Source organism: Python bivittatus, unplaced genomic scaffold (genome assembly GCF_059951505.1).
Source record: "Python bivittatus isolate LINGU-HERP-01145 unplaced genomic scaffold, Pbiv_v1 ctg000480_np1212, whole genome shotgun sequence".
Taxonomy (NCBI): Eukaryota; Metazoa; Chordata; class Lepidosauria; order Squamata; family Pythonidae; genus Python; species Python bivittatus.
The window spans coordinates 84,353,730-84,376,107 of NW_028277075.1; the positions used below are offsets into that span (position 1 = coordinate 84,353,730).

At 37.7% G+C, this 22,378-nt stretch overlaps 1 protein-coding gene across 3 annotated transcripts in view; it reads left to right on the top strand.

Moving 5' to 3' along the window:
• The window catches only part of KALRN (kalirin RhoGEF kinase), a 543,871-nt gene that overhangs the window by 276,379 nt on the left and 245,114 nt on the right, over positions 1 to 22,378 (top strand). For all 3 annotated transcript variants that reach the window (XM_088146453.1, XM_088146450.1, XM_088146449.1), the window contains exon 6: positions 16,581 to 16,703. In XM_088146453.1, coding sequence (XP_088002579.1) covers positions 16,581 to 16,703 — 123 coding nt within the window. The remainder of the gene's footprint in view (positions 1 to 16,580; positions 16,704 to 22,378) is intronic.

Here is a 22,378-nt window from a genome sequence, read left to right on the forward strand (position 1 = left end):
AGTTTAAATCTTCATAGATATGAAGATCATTTGTTGACCTTGGATCAGTCACACACTCAGGAGCAGCTAACATCAGAGCCATTCTGAGGTAAGAGTGTCTGAATATATGGCAGAGGTGGGGGAAGGATGTATACCATCCTGAGGTCCTTGAAAAAAAGAACAGAAAAATAATGTATTTATAAATCATACTCCTGAAGTTCTTGTAACAAAGGAGCAAGCATAATATAGTACTTCATAAAACTGAGTGTAGAATTAGAAATGCGTGAGAAATTTATTAACCTGAATAAGAATGTATTATATTTACACTTCCTAGAACTCTGTGCAAATCACACCATGCTAGTATGCTGAAATCTATACTTTTAGAATTAGTGATGCAGTTCACCATTTGAAAAATGGGTATCAAATATGTTTAGGAAGGAAAAATTAGCATAAGATGTATATGTTAGGATACAGTATGCATAAAAGCATCGTATCAAGGAAAAAACACTTGTTCAAACTTGTTCAGAATTCACAGAGTAAAATATAAAATGCACTTATATGTATTGCTCATAAAAATGCATATGAAGGGAATGATTTCTACATACACTCACCACGTATATGTGCAACAAGAAGAAAGTTGGAGAGGTAGGTATAAAGAATGGTCTGCTAGACGGACTCTCATTACAGTAGTCAGGAGTTTTAAATCACTCACTCATGGACTCTCCTTAACCTCTTTTTCACACTCAGGCATTATCAGGGTTCGGACAGAGAGGCTACAGTTAATCAAATCTGAGGCTATACCATTTTTCCAGGGAGGAACTAACCCATCCAAAAGAATTGAATGAGCCAAAGAAACACACCAAGAAATACAGTTTTAGCCAATGTTTCAGCCAGTGGATTAGATACTGACCTCCAGTGAAGCTAAGCCAGAATGCATTTGACACATGGAGCATGGACTGTAGTTCTTAAAAAACCATTATGTCTTTATAAACACAGAGCTGCATGCCATAGAACCAAAGTCTAGCACCTTAGCTCTGAATGATCTGGCTGCTGTTGGGACAAACTTATTACAGGGTAGTCCTTATTTAGTGATCACAATTGGGACCTGCAGCTCTGTGGTTAAGCGAAGTGGTCGCTAAGTGGGAAATCACATGACCATGGCTGTGCTTTCCTTTTTCCCACTCCCCCGCCCTTTGGAATGCTCATCCCAGTGCTGGGATAATTAGCAAGAATGGAATTAATGTTCGCAGGCACACAATGGGGAATTCACATTGAAAAGAATGCGGTAGTGCGGGCAGACCCCAATGTGCTCAGGGCTGGGAGCCGTGGGTGTACTACGCAAACAGCTTGGTGTATTCCTCATTGTGTGCCTGCTTACTTTCTTGTAATCACTTCCTCTCCAATCTCTCTGCTCTGCAAGAGTGGGGAGGGGAAGAAAAAACAGATCAGGCACAGGAGAGATTGCGTAAAGGGATTGCTTGCTCTTTTTTCTTTTTTCTTTTTTCCCCCCTTGCTTGTTTAAGGAATCTCTCCACTCTAAAGTGGGGGTGAGAAACAAGCAAATACACTGGCTGTTTGCATAGCATGCTTGAGGCTGCCGGTGCCACTGCATCATTTTCAATGTGTATTCCCATTGTGTGCCTGCTTACTCTCTTGTAATCCCTTCCTTTGCAACCTCTCTGCTCTGCGTGTGTGTGGGGGGGGGAAAACAAATGGTCAGGCACAGGATCACATGTACTGACTGTAATGGTGATCACGTGACTGAGGAGACTGTGAAAGTTGTAAATGCAAGTATTGGTCATAAAATTATTTTTTTCAGCACAGTCGTAACTTTGAATAGTTACTGAATGAGGCAGTCAGTAAGCGAGATCTACCTGTACTGCTGTGGCTGTGAAATCTAATTAGGACATTGGAAGTCTTTTATATATGAATTATGATATCTTTCATTTGTCTCTTCCAAGTAGTGGAAATTTAGGGAAAAAACAAAATTCATAGAAATTCATAGTTAAAACCCTTGATCTGAATATCACTGATTAATAAGGGGAAACATGGAGGGCAACAGAAGCCATTGTGGCAGTACACAAACTTAGTGAAGAACTGAAGATGAAAAAGATAAATTCAGTAAGTAAATCAAGTCAGTATAGACCATTTTATCACAGAGGAGAAGCTGGTGCTTGGCTGGTTGAGAGTAAGGGGCAGAGTGACCTGAACATGAGAAGAGAGTATATAGCTATCTTGACTTTTTTTAACCTCCCCCATGGATACTGCTGGCAGTATCTTTGAGTCCCATAAACTTTCCACTGGGGTAATAGAAAGCTAACAAACTAACAATAAAAAAAAAAGTATAACAAAGAAAAATGACAAGGAAGACTGGTCACCAAGGAACAAATAATCCAAACTCAACCCAGAGTAGAGGTTCTTAACTCATAACCAATTGTCTCTCAGGGCCGTGACCCAGCAGCTCTCGTAAAAACATCTGGCTGACTGTGTGACTAACCATAATAATAATAATTGTAAAAGGCAGCTTTACTTGAAACAGCTTACATCCTGCGATGATACTGTTAACACCATCAAACAACAACATCTGCCTATCCCAGGTCCTTGGGAAGGGCTTGATAGGTGGATAAAAATGCCAAATCCAGTCTAAACATCTGGCTGACTGTGCAACCAACCATAATAATACTAAGTGTAATTATCATTATTATTTTGCCTTGTGGACTTTTGAGCATTGCAGTGTGTGTGTGTGTGTGTGTGTGTGTGTCTATGTAAAATTGCCCAGGTTTTGGAGTGCAACTCTCAAAAGCCAATGTGCCTTCAGCCAAAAAAAGGCCACACATCCTGAGACTAAGAAACCCAAACACAGGGGATGGGGGGTTGTAATTTCAGGTATCTATGTATCATATACATCTTGTACATTTTTGGCAGTTCACTTGCCCATATTCTATTTATTCATACTGAAGCTTTTAAAGTCTTTTCCCCCCATCTGAAGTCATTTGAACACATCCTAATAAGTTTCCCTGTATGTGAGAAACTGGCACCTTTTTACTTAGTGGGATTCTCTGTTAGAAAGGTTGGCATGACATCAGCAAAAGAAATCACTGTTTTTCAAGATATCCATGTATATTTTTAAAACACTGCTGTGACAGAAAGAAATTCAGGACAGTCTTTCCAATTTTAAGAATTGAGATAGACTTAGAAAGTTCTTGGAATTAATATTGAGATAATAACCTTGTTTTTTAAAAAATCAAATTATACACAGGTTATTCAAATCTTTTTAAAATACCTGTGAGGAACTCTACTGCTATTTAAAAAAGAGGTTTGGCAAGGAGGGATTTTTTGTGAAGGCGCAAAAAAATCTTAAGGACTGCCCTCAACCACAATATTTCTTCAAGCAATGTTTCTTTTAAAAACAAGCAGGTAAAATAATAAAGCTATTAACAATGAAGTCAACACTGAAGCACTTCAAGAATATTTGGATATTGAAGGGCATTTTATTATTCTTAGATTAAAGATATTTGACTTTTCTTTGGTAATGGGAAATGTTTACGGTCCCATAAAGAATCTTTTAGAGTCCTTGGGGTTCTATGAGCTTGGTTGTTTTCTTGCAGACATTTCATTACCTGACTAGGTAACATTTTCAGTGCTAGAAGGGAGTGGGTTTACACATATATGGTATATAAACAGAGAGCAAACCTCACTCCCTTCTAGCACTGAAAATGTTACCTAGTCAGGTAATGAAATGTCTGCAAGAAAACAACCAAGCTCAGAGAATCCCAAGAACTCTACAGTTCAACCCTGAGCTACATATATTCTCTTCTATTGAGAATAATCCTTATTTATACCATAGATGTTTCAGATTTATTTTCAAAATTCAGTATGATTTCAAATGTTTTGGTGGAGTTTTTAATCTTGTTTTTGATTTTTATATGGGTCAGAATATTTTTATATAGATCAGAATATCCAGCCAAAAATGTATTTATAATCAGAATTCAATGCTTTTTGCAGGAATTCAATTTGGTAAATATTTGGTGTAAACTTAATCCCAACACCAGGGATTATATTTACTTCCTATGCCCATAAAACCTGTTCCAGTCTATGTTTTTTTTTTTTTTTTTTTAAATCCTCTTCTCTAGTTGATCAGGTTTTAGACTCAGGATTAATTAGATAGTTAGATCATGCTCTGTTCACATTAACTTTTCAATTTAAAAATGTTAAATCAGTCAATGATATATGGTGTTTTAATACTTCTATGTTACATGATGATATTTTTCTTATCTACAGTATATTAAACAATAAATGTTACAGGCTTTTTTGAAGTCAGTGATAATTCAGCTAGTGTTCAGAGAGTTTGGGATGCTTACAAGGCCAAGGAGCCAGATTGTGGTTTATGCCACTAGGCAAAGAAAAGGTAGAAATCTTTGTTATCAACAGATGGATATCATGGTTAAAGAAAGTGTTTTGATATGCAAAAAACCCTACAGAACAAACTTTAAAAGCTTGTATGTTAGCTAAGGTAACGGTGTTTGTTTTCTATGCTAAGCAGGAGGAATTTTCTTTGAAGAGATTGAAGTATTGGGAATCAGGCGAAAAAGCTGATAAATTGCAGTTCATTAATTGTAATGGCATGTAATGGAACATGTTTTCTATTGGCATCAAAGTGATCTCAAAAATGGAATAACTATTCCATTCACTCTGCAAATAGACAGAAACAGTTTTGGCCATCCTAGTGGATGATTTCTGCTGGGGGATAGATAATGAAAATGCAATTATGTTATTTCTCCTAGACTACATAATGGCATTTTATACCATACACTGGAATTGATACTTCCTGGATAGATAATTGTTCTGCAGCTGATTTGCAGATGATACCCAATTCTCTTTCCACCTATGGAGAGAGACTATACAAGCCCTGAATGAGTTCAAGCATGTAATTTTGGGATGAATGAAAGCAAACAAACTAAAACCTAATCCAGATAAAATGGGAGTACTGTGGATGTCTGTCTGTCTGTCTGTCTGTCTGTCTATCTGCCAATGTGGATAGAGGTATGCTATCACTAGTATGGTTAATTTTTTGTTTGGAAGTCCTTCCTGTCCTGAAAGAAAATATACTGCAGCACAGATTAGTTCTGTCACATTGGAAAAAATAAAGCATGCTATGCTGTTTTGGACATATTAAACAAAAGGCTGTCGGTTACTGATACTGGATAACCATGGAAGGCAAGTTCATAGTACAAATCTGTTTACTCAGTTATCCTAATGTGATTGAGTTACTGTAAATGGAAAACAGTGTGATCTTGGTCCTTCATGGTCCTTTATGGAAACTGCAGTGTCCCAAATGTAATTTCTTTGACCACAGCAATTGAAAAATGTGCAGCTTCAGCTGTGGAAATAGGTGGTGCAAAACTGCAGCTGCGTTTGAGGAGGCACCAGGTCCCATATTTCTGATCTCTAAGTGAATGTGCTCCTAAAATAACCCACTAACTGGATTGCAAAATCAAAACATTCTTTTGGTAGAAAGATGTGCCAAAATGGACTCCAGATCTTTCATACTGTAGGAGGCTTGGATGCTGCTGTTTTCCTGAATAGCTATCCAAACTGTAGCCCTGGTCCTCTGGGTATTGTTAGTATTATGAACAATGACTTCCCATCCTTCAGCCACCTGTAAGCAACTTGGTCTATGTTAAATACTGTGAGTCTGATCCTTCCAGATGGTCCTTTTTCAAAATTCCTATTGAAGGGAGGAATGAACAAAATCTCTGACAGCACATTGATAGCTACCCTGGGAGCAAGTCTTATGGCATTTAGTGGACTTTTGAGTCACTATGTATATCAGGCTTGAGTTGTCAATTAGACTTGGATTCCTTATCCTGATAATCATTTTGTTCATTTAGTGTGAGTAGTGTGACTTGTAATACAGATAAAATTATAACACCTGGGGTTTCTTTTCATCTCCAGCTAACTTCTGTCTGTTCACATACTTTCTCCCCCATCAAGAAGCAGGAGAGCACATACTGTATCAAACAGCAGCCAAGAACAGAGTCATAGGGAGATAGTTATGTTTGCAAGCTCTGCTTGTCCATTGTTAAAGGAATCATGGTTGACTGAATTAATCCAACTACCCAGGTTTGCATGATATACTAAACTATTAATCACATTGTCTGTAATTGCATAATATGCTAGGCTGACACATGGCTGTCTAGTTTGTGGATCAGAGTGTTGTCTCAACATAGCCATTGAGAGAGGCTTAGGCCTGGCAAATAGGGTACAAGGACCAGGGCCAAGAAATATCTATCTTTTCCATGTTTTGTGCCATTCACTGCACAATTTAAAAGTAACGTTTTCCATTTCCTCTCTAACACTGGCCTTCCTTCAGTGTCTGTCTGCAGAAGTGTAGGATCTTAGAGCTTTTGTATTGCTTTTGCAATGTTGTGTAATTTTAAATGTTTGCCACTAACTATGAAAAGCGATATAGAATAAGGATAACCATTCAGAGCCAAAGGAAAAAGTAATAATCGAAAGGACATATATCTCCTGCTTAGAAAAGGGTTTTGGAACTCCAAACTGCAATTTCTCTGTAGCACTGAGGAAATGTGCCACACTTTAATGCTGACTTAGAATGCTATGGAGTGAATTCTCTTTAAAAACATCTGTGAGCGAGCAGTTGATATTTAGAATGCAAAATTGTATTCTTTTCTCTACAAGAATTATAAATGGCTTACAAAGCATTTGAGCACTGCATCTTTAGACAGATCTCCTGTTCTATTGTTTTTCACAAGATTTCATTTTTTTTTCATTATTATAATCTGGGAATGTCGCAGCAGTTTTATAGAATTCAGAAATCATAAATAAATGCCTCCTGCTTTTCAGAACAAAAAAACAGGATGCTGTACATAATTAAGTCTTAATATTTTCTGGAAGCTTTTCAAGCTCATTGTTATGCCCACAGACTGAAGTAGAGTTCAAATTCTGAATTCAAATCATTGCAAAAGAGGAATTTGAAATTCAGATCAGGCACCAGTGCAGATGTGACAATTCAAATCTGAAAACTGCAGGCATAAACCAAGAGAATAAGCCAACAGGGTCAAAAACATTCTGTATGTATATAAAATGTGCCAAATCTTTGCTTGCTGATAGCTGCCCTGAATGGTAAGCCTACTGACAGAGATATATTCTTCTGCCTCTCCATTTCATTTTGTTTCCTTCAGCTAATCTTAGTAATTTGTGCTTTTCTGCTATTTTCTTCTTCATTTTGTTTATGCCAGCATGTAAACAAGCAAGGACAGACACAATAGAGTATCTGATTGCTTTTGTGCAATCCTTCCCACCACATTGTGTTGTTTGAGACCCTGTACATCACAAACCTGGAGTGACATTTGAAATTATCGACTTCATGGATTAAAAGTTCTGTTAAGGGTTTTCTGTAAATATATATTGAACCTGGGATCCTCTGTTTGCTTTCCCAAGATCTCCCATATCCCTCCTGGGACTGGATTATCTTTAGTAGTGCTTATTTTCCTCTGAACAATCTGTGATTTGGCATGTAAATTGGGAATTTGGCTTGGTACACGGCTCATCTGTCTATTCCCCTCATTAGATTCTGAAGATAAGGTCTTTCTGGGTAGATGGCCAAAGACAAATCAGTAATTTCTCCTAAATGCTTGTGTTATGTTATAGACTTACCCAGAAAGACCCTATCTTCAGAATCTAATCAGTATCTAATGAGAGGGATAGAGAGATGAACAGAGTATAAATGTATCCAATGTACCACACTGGCCAAGGAGTAATTGCAAAGTGGTGACAAAATTTAAGAAAGGAGAATGCATGGTAGACAGTCCACTCTCAGTGATGATATAATGGGCAGAGTATTGGAAACAGAAGAGTATGTTAAAAAGCCAAAGTAACTAGTATCTTTGTTCTGGCATCAAGAAGTAAAACTTCCCTCATTTTTTTGGCCATCCATCCAAAAATGCATAGAAAAACCAGAAATACTAATAGGAGAGCTAAGTACATAGGCTCCATGTCCCCACTGTATAGATTATATAAAGTTTGAAAACAGGTAGCAAGAAGAGGTAATATTGCTGCTGAAAATAGACATATAGGAAATTACTCGACCAGACCTGAATGGAGCTTAGCAAGACAGGAGACTCAAATATGACAATCACACAGTGTAGCTAAGATTACAGTTCGTGTGTCCTGGCACTGCCAGAAACCCTAAACTGAGGAACAACATACTGGAAAAGGACATGGTTGTTTGTAAGGTTAATTGTTTCTGGTACATTTCCATAACTCAGAATGACTTATTAAACCTGTCATCCACAAAAAGTAGAGTTTATTAAATTTTAAATGTCTTTCAATTTTTTTCAAAAGCTTTTATAGCAAGTTGCTGGTAATTTTAAAGTTTACATGAAATTGATTAAAAGGCATATAAATACCCAACTACGCTTTTGTTTAAAAGACTGTCAACCTTGGGTTTGGAAAAAAAGAGGATAAAAAGTGTTATAGACCAGGGGAATTCAGGATGAAAAACATGGGGAGTTGACAGTGGATCAATACACAGGTTGTCTCTTCATGCAATAAGTCAGTCCAGAAATTTAAAATACAGAAGTCAGTCTAAAGATTGATAAGAAATGAAGCAAATACTGCCAACTCCTATTTAAGAAGTATTGTCCAAGGGGTTCAAAAACAGGAGTTGGGCAAACTAGGTTAATGTTATTCTAGCTCTGCTTGGCATCAGACTAAATGCTTCCATGCTACTTGTCTAAGCACAGGTGGTCTTCTTTAGAGATTAACACAGGCAGAAGGGCAATGTGCAAGAAAGGGTTCATAAGATTAAATGACTAACTTTATTGCTGAGTGACTTTCCCTGCAAGTGAGAATTCCTGTGTTTGGAACTCAGGCTCAGTCAGGTTGTTTGCCAACTCCCCCAGTACTGGTAAAGGTGATCCTACTATCATTCCCTTCAATGGCTCTGGGCTGGTTTGTTATAACAGTGTAAGCCTTGGTTGGCCTTAAAGGCTTATGCTTCCTTGGTGGGGCAATAATGGTATCTCTGTGGGAGGCTTGGCTGTTTGGAGAGGGGTCTTTAGATGGATGAATGGGAGAGGTATGAGAGGATATGTCTGAGAGTGGATGGATGCCTCAGCCTGGAATTGGGAAAGGAATGGGTGAAGGAGGGCAGGCAGGACACCAAAACCGTGATGGGCTGAGGGGTGTATGGCAGGAACCTGGGGGGGAGGGGCTGCTCTCAGGGATGTCAGGATCACTGTTTAAGAACAGTCCTGAAGTCCACCCTTAGGCTTCATCACCAATACCATGTTACCAGATCCTTGATGGCCCTGGACTCCAACTGCTGCTTTTAAATGGCATATTGATTTGCATGGGAAGTGATGGGCACTCCTCATTATGCCCATGTGACCCCATTGTTCTGCGAGCTGAACTGGTTACTAGTTGGGTTTCAGGTATAATTCAAGGTGCTGGTTATCACCTATAAAACCTTTCATGACGAAGGGTCTCATTATTTGAGGGACCATCTGTGTCTGGTTGTTTCTGCCCACTTGGTGAGATCAGGAAGAGTGGGCACACTTTGGGTCCCATCAATCAAGCAGCAACATCTTGCAAGACCCAAGAAATGTGCCTTTTCTGTCATGGCACCTGCCTCTGGAATGTTATTCCTTCAGAGATCTAGATGGCTCTGATGACATTCAGGAAGCTATTAAAAATCTGGCTATTTTCCCAGGATTTGGGGCAGAGTGAAGATTGAGCCCCAGCTGGATGGGGTTTCTAAGTTATATGTTGTTTTGGGGGCCACTCATGATTTATTTTTGTCTTTTGTAATTTTTTTAAACCTTTTAAATGTAAGCTGGCCAGAGTCGTTGGGAGTCGGGCAAGCTGCAAATTGAATGAATGAATGAATGAATGAATGAATGAATATAAACACCATAAATTTATCTCAGGCTAAGGCTGTCTAAGAATAGCTCCATTTAATACAATGGGATGTCTTCTAAGTACAGTTGCACTGTAAATTGGATGGAGAAGTAAAGGTAGAATTGTTGGGCTAAGCAACCCCACGTGCACATGGAAGCATTAATTGTAGCAAGTAGTGCCTTGTTAAATATGTATAAATTAAGCCATCTCTTGGTGGTTGTGAAGTTCTAGAAGATTCCCTTAACTTCGCTCTTTTTTGTTGCCCCTATTACTATTCCTTTCTTTTTCTCTCATGGTATGATCACACAGAATATGTCTTTTCTCCTGTTTCTTTGTGAACACTGGTATTGTTTGAACTGTAAGTAAAATACATGTTTGTTTATATGAAGATGGTGTAATTCTTTAAGAGGGGCAATTGGCTCAAGAAGGAAGGAAGAAAGAAGTGGAGAGAAATGAAAATATAAAGCAGAGCTGAGACCAGTTAAAATAGTAACCACAAGATTGTCCAATAATTTCTATTCTTTGCCATGCCTTTTGCTGCATAGATTAACTCATACCACACAACAGAAGGAATGATGATGTTGGAAGTTAAGTAGCAGGAGAGAGCTAGCTTGCTCATAGAAAGCATGGAAGAAGAGTTGTGATTATCCAGAAAAATGCTTTTCAAAAAAAGCAAGGTTTGAAGAAAAGAAGGCATGGACTGATGAAATGACAGAAAAGTTTTCCATCACATTTCCCATTTCAAGGATGTTAAAGAGAAGAGATAGATGTCGGGCTTCCAGGGGGGGTATGGCGAACTGAAGATGGCTCTCTGAAAGTGGAGCCGATGACTTCATCAAAGACTAAGGAACCAGTGAGAAGACCTGTTCCTTGGGACCTCTACAGATAAGGAGAGGACGGGAGATCGCCCACATGTACTCTAGACAGGGACTCCTTGAGAAGAGACAGCAAGACAGTGGTTTTCCGTGGGTTTGAGCACCAAGAGATGATGGGATTAGCCATCTTGCTTGCAACCATGGCAGAGACTTTTAAAGGACGCTAAGTTGGCAAACCTCACTTTCTAATCCAAAATTGCTCATTAACTACTTCTGAGCTATTTGAGACCTTTGGAACGACAAGTTTGAAAATGCCAGGTGAGTCTGCCTTCAATCCTGAACGAAAGAGAATTTTAATCATAAGCTTAAGAATTTAAAGAATCTGAAATAAACAGCAAAAAACTAAATAAGATTTTGATCTTCGAAAGTTATAAACAGACTAAGGGTCCAGATAGAATTGGAATATTGAAACTTTTACAATAAGATTTTGGAATTAATTATAATTACAAACAGCTTCTCATGGGAAATAGATCCTGTTTTGGTTTTTATAAGACACAACATAGATAAGGAATTTCATGATTTCAAAAACTGGACACTAGAGGGGACTAAAGATTTTAGATAGAGGAAAGATATGCACACCTATAAGATGATGCAAAACATTATGACAATGAAAATACTGAAGGAGACTTTTGAAGAACAGAATCAGAAAATAGTAGCCACAATATCAACAATGTCAGTAATGATGTCTGCTTCTATGGATAGATTATGTCCAAAAGATGTTAATGAAGAAATGTCAGATGTAGAACAAATTTTATTTGACAAGATAGAGATGGTATTAAAAGTGGATTTACAACTGACGGGCCAAGAGAACTTAGAAAAGGTTATTTCACTGGATCTACCAAAAAACAAACAAAAAAACTGGCTAGGTTTTAAAATTTAAAAGGGATGTACAAATGAGAAACCGAGAGTGACCTGGATAATTTTTTCCTGTTGGATTTACAAAAGAGGCTTGTTAAAGCCTTGAAGAACTCTGTGCAATGGGCCAAAGAAGAAATGAAGAGAAATCAAATCCTATAACAATATTTGAATGAACTAAAGATTAAGACTGTTAGAAATAAAAGGAAGGAATGTAAAGTTGGTTTATTTGATCAAGGTTAAAACAAGATATGTTGTCACTTCTGGCTACCCTTTATGAACTTTCTGCTGACACCAGGCCTGGAAAGATGATATTCTATGGATTTGTTTATAGATAAGAGATGGGATATGGGATGGAGAGATAAATGTTTGTAACTTTAGAGAGGGTGAAGAGTCACTCAATTTGTTTATACTTGTTGTGATGAAGATTGGAATCACTTCTTTATATATTTCTTTTCTCTTTATTATATTCTTACTTTTCTCTTTCTTCTCTCTTTTTTCAGAATTTTTTTACAGAATATTTTGTACTTTCTGAAGCTTATCTTAGAGCAAAAGATCTATGAATCAAGGGGTTTTCTACCTGATGTGACTGTCTGAAAAGCTGCTAGTAGTAAATAGGATGACTGTATCAGAATGTTCTACAGGATAATAATTGAAGGCATTGTTGACATGCCTCCATCGTGAGTCAGATAAATTTATTACTCCAGTATCCTTGATGGAATTCTGTACCTTAATTAATTCATCAGTAGGTTTGGAAATAAACGTCTGACACTTATGATTACCTCCTTTGTAAATCTTGTAAACTTGCTTCTAAGGATTTGGCTGTTTAACTTGGCATTCATGTCAATGTACTTATAGGCTATTGCTAGGGTGGTAGAGCAAGACCATAAAGACTCTTCTAGTTTACCATGATAGGCAAGTATGCTGTTTCATTTCTCCCATTCAACTTCTCATTCCAGTGGTAGCAGCTAAACAAACCAGGAAGTCTCACTGGTGATTAATTTGTTCCACCAGTGTGTACACATTTCAGGTCTTCATACACATAATATCAAACAAAGCTTGGTTTGTTTAGCCACCTTTGCTAGGAAGAAGAGTCCAGTGGGAGCAATTAAACAGAGTGTACTAATTTGTTTGCTCAATCACACTAAACCAAAGTATTAGAATTGCAAAAGAATTCTAATTAATTATTAGGTGTGAACTGGATCACCATTTTAATATCAGTTTAGAAATTAAAATACATGCATAGGGATTTGTCTTAGATTTCTGGTTTATAAATTTACCAAAATATTGCATAAGGAAGCCTGCATGCTATGTCTGATTCCCTCAGAAAGAAGAATTCATTAAATTAAATGTAATTTTGGAGCATTTAGCTGTTCTGTGTCCCTGCTTTTCATGCAGAAACCACAAGAGATAATGAACTAGAGAGATAATTATCTTTAAAAGACATTTATCTGTAAAAGAATTTATGATATTCAAATAAATCACCGGAGAATTATAAAGGATTAATGGCCCCTTATATTTGTTGGGGGAGTATGGAGACATGCAACTATAGGAGACATATCAGCAATTAGGGAAGACATGTCAGCTTGCCTACCTGCACACATTTCCTACTATCTGAGCTGTGTAACTTCAGCAAGGCATGAATATCACTGGAAATAAGATATTTTGGTTAAGTTTAAGAATAGCATCAAGACTGCTAATTTTAAAGGAGATATTCAAATGCTCATTATACAAAGCTTTTTCTCCTCCCCATGAATTTCCCAGAGTTGTTGTTGGATTCATTGATTCAAATTTTCACAGTTCCTAAATTCATTGTGCCTCTCCCTTCAGCACCCCATAATCTCTTTCCTTCATTAAATAAACACACACACAAATCCCAAAAATTCTAGCTTCTGCCTCTACCCACACCCACTCCAAGCTTTGTGTGTGTGTGTGTGTAAATAAAAGATACAGTAGTAGTTTGCAAGAGGATTCCTCCTAATAAGATGCAAGTTGGAAGGGGAGGTAGAGATTTGATAGTATCATCTAGTGTTAACAGGGTAGTCCCAAAGGACCTTCTTTTGCCATAGTGCTAGGTCAGAAAGCCCTGTGAACTGCATCATGGGCTGTGATAGCATTTTTGCATGCAAGTAAAGCTCACATTTTAGTCCTCCCCCCACCTCCCCACCCCCGGCTGGGATCAATAAGTGAAATGTGAGCTGGGGGGCGGGCAGAGGCATGGCAGACATTTTCCACTGGAGAGAAAAAATATGCCCACAAAGGCAGGAGAAACATTCCGAAATGTAAGTTTCACCCAACAGAGAATTTGAGGAGGGGACTGGTTATCCAGAGGATGGTCTGAAGCCAGAGGTGTTTTGCTGATTTTAGTACATTGCCGGTGGTCTGCTGTCAGTGTTGTGCAATGGGCAGGGGTGGGTAGAGCAGCAGAAGCCAAGCAAAATGACCCCAGAGTAGGGGTTATGAATAATTTGCAGGCTGCAGCTCACTCCTAAAAGGGCAGTCACAAATTTCTTGTGGTATTTCGTTTATTTACTACTTTAATCATGATACTTTTTCAGTCATCCCTATTTGACCAAAGTGGCTTGCTTCCCATGATTGTTTTGTGCAGTAGAAGTGGAGGGTGTGGGTGTGTACACACATAAATGATGTCTGTGTATGTGTGCATACATGAACATAGATAGTGTGAAAGGAAGTATGGGAATACCCTGCATAAATAGACAAGTCAGAATAGCAAGTCCTTCAACATAAACTTTAGGAACGGATGTGAAGGATCACATGCTTTTAATTTTTTTTTATGGCAGTTGCCATGATGAATATATTCAGAGAGGAAAATTACAAAGTCTCACTTATTCTAAATTATGTTCATAATTCCATTGGCTTGCATAGTATTGGCAAAATATTAGCAGTAACGGTAGTCAAGTATGGTGATGCTGACTAACGTATGAAAGAGGCTGTTGAGTTTGCTATGAGTATTTTCCAAGTAAATTTAGAATAGGCCAATAGGGGGGAGATATAAAAAGCAACTGACTGTGTCCATACAGTTTTGCAAATAGTCCATGAAGAGCCATGCACTTTGTTCTCCCAGAAGAGGTATAATGAAGATGGATAAAGAAAAGCTTTCACAGTCCCTCGGTAACAACACGTTGTTGCTTTTTAATTGCTTAATTTCAGGTTTATCCCAGATATATTGCCTATGAGTAATGTACTAAATATATTGTTTATTTTTTAAGGCTTGTTGCAAATGGTTGTTGCCTCCATAAATGGGTATATCTTAGTTTGGAGAATGTTCATGTCCAACATGTAGCTACTTAATAAGATAAATTGCTGTTGGTTCCTAAGGCCGAGATAAAAATCTGTTGTTTGTATGTGACCCTTTCTCTCTGAGGATTCCTTTTTACTGATTCTGCTTCTATACATCAGTTTTTTTGATTCAAGTTTCATGTTACCTCTTAATGAGGAACTGCAAAAGAGAAAGAACCAAGAGAGCGTTAGGCCAAATCGTGCAAGATTCTTCCCTGAATTGGCTATCTTGAGAGAATCAGTTCTGCTTTCCAGGAAGAAAAATGATGAAAGTGCATAAGACCAGCTAGAACTTAGAAAAAGCCCCTCTAGTTTTTGACCTAACTTCCTCAATATATGGCAAAATAGCTCAGTAGCCTGTTTGCTAGAGGTTCACCTGGGACTTATAATGTGTTCCATCTACTATGCTTTTTCAATACTCCTCCTTCAGACAAGGCCCTGCCTGTTCTTTGTCTTCTGGACTTCTTGCCTGTCGTGCTGCCTGTGTCGCTGGACAGGCGTTATAGAGCAGAAGGCATTGATTTCCATGAGCGATGAGAGCTTGGTAGAAAGTATCAAGTGTCCTGGCTCAAACTTCACAACCATCATTTGGTTTTGCTTGCTATACTAAAATATAAAGCCCAGGTAATGGATGTGGCTCATTAACCAAGATTTTAGGCTTACCTGATAGTTGGTGCATATTCCAAACATGAAATATGGCATTTTGGATTGCTGGAAAAAGTAATCTGGAATATGACTCCAATAATGTCTCTCATATTTCCCAGCAACTGATACTAGTAGTAATATATATCCATTCTGCTTCTCATACTGCAGGTAATCATTATGGCTATTAGCCATTGATTTTTAAAAAATTATTATTATGTGCTATCTCTTTTATATTAATTTAATTCCATGTAAAGCTGTCCTAATTAACATCCATTGCTACATTTAGAAGGTAACTTCAGAAGACAAACTGAATGGATTGAGAAGATCAAGAAAGCAAGAATGTTTGTTCTTTTATGTATTACAGCAATTTTAATTTGATGTATTTAATTTAATTTGAATTTAATTAAACTCCATTGGCCTGTTTTCTTCTCACATGTGGAATTACTAGTACAGTAAAAGCAATTATAGGAGTGAAATTATTAATAGAAAATTCTGTTGTGTTGCTGGAGAAAATGATATGGTAGATCTTCAGAGCCACAAACTCCATAGGTATAAGGATAATTTGCAATCTGAAATATACTCACAACATCTCTCTCTCTGTATCTCTTGTCTTGTCTGCTAAATTTCCTTTCATCCCCAGCCAGTTCTGAAATATTCTTTGCCAGCTTAGTATATGTCTTGTTAAAGTTTTCTATACAAATGTTAATTGTTTGTCTATCGATAGAGCAGAAAGTATATCTTCATAGACTTGTTCTTGAATGCTCATTTATCTTTTGGAGGGTTGATTTTTGTAGCAGCCATATTAAGCATGAATGATTGAAGACTACAGGGATGGCAGAAGTATAATACAGGCCAATTAATTCAATTATGCTTTATTGTGTTTATTTAAATAATGTCTCTCAAATTTAGTCACAGTTACAGTTCTGGATAAAAGAACAAAGACCCTTCTTCCAAACCTTATAGCTCTCTCTTTCTGCACTTCTATTTTTTTTTCTTTTTCAGATGTTTGACTGGATCAGCCATAACAAAGAATTGTTCCTGCAGAGTCACACTGAAATTGGAGTGAGCTACCAACATGCCCTTGATTTGCAGACACAACATAACCACTTTGCTATGAATTCCATGGTGAGTACATAACAGGTTTTCTCTAACAAGGTATGTGGAACAAATATAGAATAAGAGAGCTGTATAAGGGGAACCAGTTAAGAGAGATGAAGGAATCCACCAAATACTCGATCAGCAAAAGGTCAAACTGATCATCTTGCAGTTGCATCATGTTATATAAAACAAACAAACAAACAACCCCCCCCCCCGTCTTTGGGAATACTGTTAGCCAATGCAATTTTTACCAGACATATGGGATGCCTTTAATCTGTCAGTTAAAGTAGAACTTAATACTGAACTAGTTTAAATTTTTACATATGTGATTTCTGCTTGTATAATTTAATAACTATCTTCTAATGAAAACATCAAATATGGCCTGAATGACTTCTCTATTTGATTTGTCTGGTCAATTAAATGCTTATTTTCAACTTGAGGTATGAATCTCAGATAATGAACCATTGTGTATTGAAATTTTCATTTTTATTGCTTTAATATTCGAAAACAAGGGGATGAAAGATGAAAAACAATCATTTGGTGAATTAGTTTCATCTTAAGGTAATAAGAATGATACTTATTATTCTTTTAAATGCTTAGCCATCATTTATTAATATGGGACATTCCAACTAGTTATTCCAAAGTTCTTGCAAAACAATATCCACCATAGCAATATTCATCAATTCTTTTTTTTTAACCAAAAAAAAAAACCCTGTAGGCTTGAAGTCATCCAAAATCCACTCCAATTATGGTAGTAATTTGGGGCTTTTAAATTGTGCTAATGCATCTGAACCAAATGGTTAAATCAAGAAATATTTTAATTGAATATGAACTACTTATTTTAAAAAATCTTGATAATAATTAAGATGATTTAAAGTAATCCCACCTTGGTTTGATTTAAAAAAACATTTGCCTGCAGTTTTCAAAACTGGATTATATTAGGGTGTTATGTAATAAGGGTTGAAATGTCAAAGGGGTCACATAACTTTCTGATTATGCCCATAATGTTTTTTTGACAATGATCTGAGTTCCATTAAAAAAATGAAGTCAAAATATGTTTCCAAAGATAAAGATAAAAATAATTTAGAAAATCTTCACGTAAAACAATCTTTATGTATTATCAATATGCTTAAAATAAATGTATTAACCTAAGGAAACCTCTAAGCAAACTTATCGATCTTGTAATAATATTAATTCTGGACCCCTTCCAGTCAGGTTTCAGGCCTGGTTATGGAATGAAAACGACATTGGTTGCACTTATGGATGATCTCTGGCAGGAGCGGGATGGTGGAAGTGTGACCATCCTTGCTCTCCTTGATCTCTCAGCGGCTCAGTTGACCACAGTATCCTATTGGGATGACTCAGGGATTTGGGGGTGGCCGGCACGGTCTTGTGCTGATTCACCTCCTTTCTTCAGGGCCGATCCCAATCGGTGCTGATAGGGAGCGAGAGGTCCCATCCTCGGCCCCTCCTCTGTGGGGTGCTGCAGGGTTCGGTTCTCTCCCCGCTCCTTTTCAACATCTACATGAAACCGCTGGGTGAGACCATCTGCCATCCTGGTACGAGGTATCATCAGTATGCTGATGATACGCAATTATACATCTCCATCCCTGATGAGGTAAGTGATGCCATGACTGCCCTTTCGCAGTGCCTGGAGGCTATAAGGGTCTGGACGGGGAACAACAGGCTTCAGCTGAACCCTAATAAGACAGAGTGGCTGTGGGTAAATGGTCCTTGGTATCCGGGACTTTGTCATCTTTGGTGCTGGATGGGGTAGCACTGCCCAGACAGACCCAGTGCATAATCTGGGGGTCCTCCTAGACTCACGGCTCCTGCTTGAAGAGCAGGTGGCAGCCGTGGCAAGGAGGGCCTTTGCAGAACTTCAGATTGTGCATCGGTTATGCCCTTTCCTGGATCGGGATGCCCTTCGAACAGTCACTCATGCCCTTGTTATCTCCCAGATAGACTACTGCAATGCGCTCTACATGGGGCTACACTTGAAGAGTATCCGGAAGCTACAGCTGGTCCAGAATGCGGCCGCGCAGGCTATTTTTGGAGCCCCAAGAGGGGCCCATGTAACACCATTGCTCCGCAAGCTGCATTGGGTACCAGTCTGCTTCTGGGTCCAATTCAAGGTGTTGGTTATCACCTTTAAAGCCCTACATGGCATGGGTCCAGGTTACCTAAGGGACCGCCTCTTCCCCATGACTTCAACCCATCCTACTCGATCACATAGAGAGGGCATGCTTCAGACCCCTGCAGTAAGGGAACTTCGATTAGCCGGGTCCAGAAGGTGGGCCTTCTCTGCGGTAGCCTCTGCTCTCTGGAATATTCTGCCCCCGGAGGTGAGATTGGCCCCCTCACTCCTGGCCTTCCAGAGGGCTTTGAAGACCTGGTTCTGCCACTTGGCCTGGGGTGGGGAAGGAAGTCAAGAGTGAGAATGGCTAGCCCCAGATCCTTCATCTTCTTGGACTCTCTTACTCCTTTTTAGTAATGTTTTTAATTTTTTATGTTTTATGTATTTATATGTATTTATGGTTTTAATATTTTGTGCGTACTGCCCAGAGTTCCCCATTGGAGGGAGATGGGCAGGAAGAAATTTAATAAATAAATAAGTAAATAAATTTGTATTACATTTATTTTTCCCTAAAAATTTCAGTGGGACTTTTAATCATGTAAAATTTTCCTTGAAATAACTGTTCCTAGCTATTTAAAAGAATTCAAGCAGCAGTTGAAATCCTAATTATTACAAATGTTCATAGAAACATTAGCTTTTATGGGAATTGAATAACTCCAAATTAATTGAATCCCCTCATACATTATTTATATTTATGAAATGTATACACCCCTCAATCAATTCAGTCTCAGTATCAACAAATTTGGTATAGAAAATACATAAATATCACTGAGATATAGTGTATCATTGACATTTAATAGCAGTTTATGTTGTTACAGCTGCTGTTGTACTCAAAATGTTCTTCATTTGTCTAATAAAAGAAGCCAATTGTTCTCATATCAAATTAAAAATAAGAGGATCTAAAAGACATCTTTGATGAGTTCTGCAGGTTCATTTTGAAAATGAACAGATAATTCCAATAGCGTACCACATATTGATCCAAATAATAGAAAAAGTAGGAAATCCATATTTAGGCAAGATTTGCAGAATATCAAAAACTTTTCCTCCAATTTGCCAACCACTACTACTGTTTTCAGTTTTCTGAATAAATAAATCACTTAGTAATCTAATTATTAATGCAAATATTGTTAAGTAGGGAACCTAGGAGTGATCCTTTGGCACCTCCACTCAATACCCCTCTCCCATTTGATGAGCAACTATTGATGAACACTCTGAATTCAATTTTTCAATCAGCAATATCTCCTTTTAGTTGTCATGCAGTGCAGCTGAACATTAACTAACTTGCTAATTAGGATGATATGGATACTCGACTGAAATCAAGATACGTTCACTGCATAATCAAGATATGTTCACTGCATATCTATGATCTATTATGGAAGTTACTTGATTAAATAATGAGATAAGATTAGTCAGGCAAGGAGTGGCAAAATGATACCAAAATGATGCCAGAATGACAACATGCACATGGGAACATCATGATGTACTTTTAATTATGTATTTGCTTCTGATTGTGATAAAATTATATAATTTATGAAATTTCATAATGAACATTTCATTGTTTCCCCTGACTTCCTGTCTATTGCAGATACCCATAATGTCAAAGTTCTTGATAGAGCCATTCTAACTTCTTGTAATTCTTGAACTGTTGTCAAGTCACTTATAGACCAATCGCTTTATCTATGGAACATTCCCAGGTCTCTGATAGGCTGATTTTTCTATAGTGCCAGATCTTCCTTTCCCCTCTTTTTGAAGATAGTGTGGAATCAAAACGCAGGACACAAATGCAGAATAATCAAGGCTTCACTGCAGTGTTTATTGAGCAGTACGTACTGGGGGGGGGACCCCACCAGAAGTTAGTGGGAGGCACTCCCCTGCAGGCAAAATGGATGCTCTGATATTTATACAGTTCTACAAAAAAGGGAAGGGAAAAGAAACGTATACGCATACATATTCATACGATGATGCAGGCATACCTAAATAAGCAATGGTTCTCAAGTTACTCTCTGCCCCTCTATTATCTGTTAACTGCTAATAAAACAATAGTGTCACAGAGAAGAAGAAACAAATTAGTTCAAGGTGCCAAATGCCAGGAAGAAGGCATCCTCCCTCAGGGCAGATGCCTAGGTTGCTATGGGGATGTTTGTGATAAGGAGTTTACAACTGGCCTGGTTCACATCAGCTTCAAGGATGCTTCCACATTCCTTTATGTTTCAATCTTATTGAGGCGATCCCATTCATCTGAGGACTCTAGAAACTTGTCTTTTTCATCCAAAGATTCATTTTTCTCACAATAGGATGACATTTTCTTTCTTCTGGTCATCTGGTGCTTTGTCATTTGTCTAGGATTTCTCAAAAATAATTTCTACAGAATTGTTAAGTAATACCTTCAGTACTCTAGAAGTCCATTCATTTGGTCCTGAGATTTAAACTCATTCAAAATAAAGAGATATTTCTTGGCCACATTTCTATCAGTCTCATTTCAATCATATCCCTTCATCCTGCCCATCACAATTTCCACAAGTAACCACTCTTATGAGTTCAACCCATCTCATGCCAGCAGTCCATAATTAGTTAAAATGCAAAATAATAACAATAACAACAATAATAATAAAACTTAGAACATTGTCCCAGAATCTTTTTGATACATTTGCATAGACAATTGTAGACTTTCTGTAGTTTTCTTTCCTTTTTTGCCCCTCTTTTATGGATTGTATTGTAAGGATAGATTAGAATATTACCTCGGCCGTCAGGGTCTTGGATGTTTTTCCAAGATCTTCAACATCTCTGGTGACATACTGTAATTGTGATTGTTTTGGTTTTGTTTTGGTTTTGCAATATTATTTGTCCCCTCTGAGGCCTTCTCAGAAGCTGTACATTTTAGCTTACAAGAACCCATTGTGATATTGAATTTACTGCTGTCAATAGCTTTGAGGAAATGTTAAACATGATTCCTGTTGTGCTTCTTAGGAATGGAGCAATGAACGTAATGTTCTAGCAGAACAGTATTCCACTTATTGAAATCTGCTGATCCAAATCCCACTGGCTATGTCCTCTATTGGAATGTGGAATCATATATCATTATCCAGTTAAGATGCAATTTGAAGTCAGCAGATATGCTTCATTTGTATTTATAGCCAAAAATAATCAGGAAAAAACTACATAGTAGTTGGTATTTATATTTAATCACATGGTAAACATCCATCACATATGCATACAGTAAATATTTTCTACATAAAATTTAGGTACATGGCAAAATTTAATCATTTGGAAACGTGTGTGAGTGTTGTATAGTATTGTATAGTTTCCATTCACCTCTACTGAATTGGCTTGTTTTATCAAGTTGGGCTACACTATGGCAGACAGTCTCTACGTAAGTGTTATGTCATATAAGTTCCACATTAGCTTTATTGAAAAGTTCATATCGGCTTCCATGCTACAAGTAGCTTCCTTTTCATTTGCTATGTGCCTGTAAATGAGGTATCCCAGTTCCAACAATTTTATTCTATTTTCCTGAATATGCAAAGAATCAACACCTGCACCCAGAACATCCACTAAGGAGTGGGAA